At 36.6% G+C, this 3,657-nt stretch overlaps 1 protein-coding gene across 1 annotated transcript in view; it reads right to left on the bottom strand.

Moving 5' to 3' along the window:
• Positions 1-3,657, bottom strand: part of LOC106875011 (mutS protein homolog 4) — a 69,252-nt gene that overhangs the window by 4,827 nt on the left and 60,768 nt on the right. The window contains exon 23 of the mRNA XM_014922954.2: positions 227-330. Coding sequence (XP_014778440.1) covers positions 227-330 — 104 coding nt within the window. The remainder of the gene's footprint in view (positions 1-226; positions 331-3,657) is intronic.

Genomic DNA, 3,657 nt, shown 5'->3' with positions numbered 1-3,657 from the left:
TATATATATATATATATATATATGACGGGCTTCGTTTCTATAGCTGAGTGAACTGGAGCAACATGAAATAAAGTGTCTTGCTCAAGAACACAGCACACAGCCTGGTCCAAGAATTGAACTCACTACCTCATTATTGTGAGGCCAATGCTCTAACCACTGAGCCATACGCCTTCACAATTCAAAACTGGGCAAACAGATAAACATTAAATTTAAAGGATTAACATACCATAATGCTTTTCATTTGTTTTCCCTTGTGAGAGGATATGTGTGTATGTTAATTTTTCACAGTTACCTTCTTGGCAGAATATTCTTTTGACTTCAAAATAATAGCTAAAAAAAAATAACAGGTAATAAATGTTAGATTCATCCTTAAACAGGTATTTTTGGTAAACCCTTTTTTCTTTTTTTGATACCAACTCCCTGGAGACTGCCTTTGGTGCTATGATACAATGGTTCATATGTACAGAAAACGAAAGATAAAGACTGGTGAACAACAAACAGGTATATTAGTTAGACACTCAGGAAGAATGGAAAAGTCTTTGATGTTTCAAGCCTATGCTCTTCAAGTGGTGAGAGTAACAAAATGGAGAGAGAAAAAATGTGTCAGGATTGACACAAATTGTATTAAAATGATCTAAGTTATAATCTTCCAGCAAAATTTTATGCTAATTTGTTGCAGACCCCAGAAATGAGAAGGTTATTTTACTAAGTTTTTCATTATTTAAAAAAATATTTAAAACAAAGGCAGCATATGTCATATGTTAAAAGAAATTTGTTAACAAAAGGGTTACATAAAAAATTTTTCAATTTTTTTATTTTTTTATTTGCATTCTAAACAAATATCATTGCTTAAGATGTTATATAGCTATAGTTTTCTCCCTATGTTAATGGTAATTTTAGCTCTTTTGATGCAAGCCTCTGAGTGTGTACATACATACATACATACATACATACATACATACCTACATACATACACACATACATACATACATGATGATGATGGCCGTCTACTCGTGACCGAGGAAGACCATTGCTGACCTTCAGGAACATTGTGCGCTCTAGGACTAACTTATATTTTGCATTTGTGGCTCCATTGGTGGCTAATGAGCCCTGCTCTTGACAAGCATACACGACTGCAAACATTGCAGACCAAGCTTTCCCCATTCACTATTTGAGCCATGCGCTTTTGCGCAGCTTGCTTAAGTTACTCATGCTGGATATGTGCCCTCTCAAAGGTGTCAATCCCCTCCTTAACCTGCTTCCTCCATCTGTGACGATGACAGGCATTATTCTCCCGGTCAGTGTCCTGCATATCACAGGCCTTTAACGAGGACTTGACATTACATACATACATATATAAGTATATATGAACAGTAAGTATATATATATATAAAGTAGGTATACAGTTATGAAAAAAGAAAACACATGCAATACTCTCTCTCTCTCTCACTAGGTAACCATGTACCCCCTCTACAGCAAGACACCTATTTCTGCCTCTCTATTTCTCTGTTACATTATAACCTTTCATCATTTGATACTGGATCACCTCCTCTAATGCCCCCTTCTGTTGTGGCAAGACACCTGCTTCTGTCTCTCTGTCTATTTGTCACACTCTAACCTTTCATCCTCTGACATGATTTCCCCTTCTCAAATGCCCTGCCCCTCTCATAATTCCTTGTCTTGAGAGTTACTTGGTTTCCCTGCCAGTGCTGGTGCCACATTAAAAGCATCCAGTCCACACTGTAATGTGGTCGATGTTAGGAAGGGCATCCAGCTATAAAATCCCTGCCAAAACAGACACAACAGCTTAGGGTAGTTTTTCTACCTGGCCAGCTCCTGTCGACCGTGCTACCCATGCATGCATAGAAAATGGATGTTAAAAGATGATGGTGATGATGATGGTGATGATGTCTGTGTATATACATCGATGAGTTCATGAACCTTGGTTCTTTTCCCTAAAACTATATATTTATATATATTTTATACTGTGAAACTTAATTTAATTTTAATTTTTAATAAATTGATTTTAATTGAGTTTTTACCTTAATTTTGGATTTTATCCCTAACATTATTATTATTATTATGGAGTGGCTGTGTGGTAAGTAGCTTGCTTACCAACCACATAGTCCCGGGTTCAGTCCCACTGCATGGCATCTTGGGCAAGTGTCTTCTACTATAGCCTCGGGCCGACCAAAGCCTTGTGAGTGAATTTGGTAGACGGAAACTGAAAGAAGCCTGTCGTATATATGTATATATATATATGTATGTGTGTATATGTTTGTGTGTCTGTGTTTGTCCCCCCAACTTCGCTTGACAACCGATGCTGGTGTGTTTATGTCCCCGTAACTTAGCGGTTCGGCAAAAGAGACCGATAAAATAAGTACTAGGCTTCCAAAGAATAAGTCCTGGGGTCGATTTACTCGACTAAAGGCGGTGCTCCAGCATGGCCACAGTCAAAAGACTGAAACAAGTAAAAGAGTATATATATGTATATATACGGTTTTTGGTAAGCAGTGATATTTACAATTCTGTAAATGATGATAACATTTTATAAGCTTAAAGCTTATAAGCGATCACCATGTAATGACTAAAGGAAATAACCTAATACTAGGGCATATAAGCCCCCAACAGAAAAAAGTAAGGTTTCTGTATGCAAGAGACTTGAGCCTACAACTGTACTGAAACCTTACTTTCTTTAGTCATAAAACAGTGATCGCTTATAAGCTTTAAGCTTATAAACTATTAATATATATATATATCAGTTGAGATTGAAATATTTCTCACAGAATTTTAAATAACATTCTTATTTCTTTTGTACCTCATAAAAATATTGGTTTCAAATTTTGGCACAAGGCCAGCAAGTTCTGGAAGGGAGTAAGCTGATTACATCGACCCCAGTTCTCAACTGGTACTTATTTTGTCAATCGTGAAAGGATGAAGGGCAAAGTCGACCTTGGCAGAATGTGAACTCAGAATGTAAGGGCAGATGAAATGCTGCTAATCACTTTACCTGACACATTAATGATTCTGCTTGCTTGCTGTCTTAATACTAATATCAAAATATAGTTTACTTTGTTTTTTGTGTTAGTCTTGTTGAGTGATTATGTTCATGATTTTACAGACCCTTGGGGTTGGTGAGACCAGAAAGAAATTCATGGACTGGGAGGGAATGTCAGTGGGTTGATATTATCATAAAGAAGGGTTGGACAAATTTATTAATGTAGCCTCAAAGTGTTGAGACAGTACAGGCAATGTAATGAAAAGAAACAGGTGGGTTGAGCAGGCCTGAATGGAGACAGTATACAACTGGACTAATAAGTAATGAAGCATGAGTCAGCTAGCCAAGCTAATGACATCTTAAATCAAATTATTAATTTATGTGGAATATCTACTTGAAAATCCTGTTGCCAGTGAGCTTCTTAACTATACCCCAGATGTGAAAATCATTTAAGTTCACATCAACGGGTGGCTACATACTTTCTTAAAATAATAAGAGCAACCAAAAGTGGTTTTCAGGGATTGCCTTCCTACACTGATAATCACAACTGATCATTAAACAATATATTTGAAAGAGTTTATAGTATATTCTCTATATAGTAAAGTAATAAAAAATATCAGGCCTTTCATCATCATCATACCACCACCGCCACCACCACC

The sequence above is a fragment of the Octopus bimaculoides genome, chromosome 10 (assembly GCF_001194135.2).
Source record: "Octopus bimaculoides isolate UCB-OBI-ISO-001 chromosome 10, ASM119413v2, whole genome shotgun sequence".
Classification (NCBI taxonomy): domain Eukaryota; kingdom Metazoa; phylum Mollusca; class Cephalopoda; order Octopoda; family Octopodidae; genus Octopus; species Octopus bimaculoides.
The sequence above is the reverse complement of the archived record's forward strand: the minus strand, read 5'-3'. Positions and strand labels throughout refer to the sequence as shown.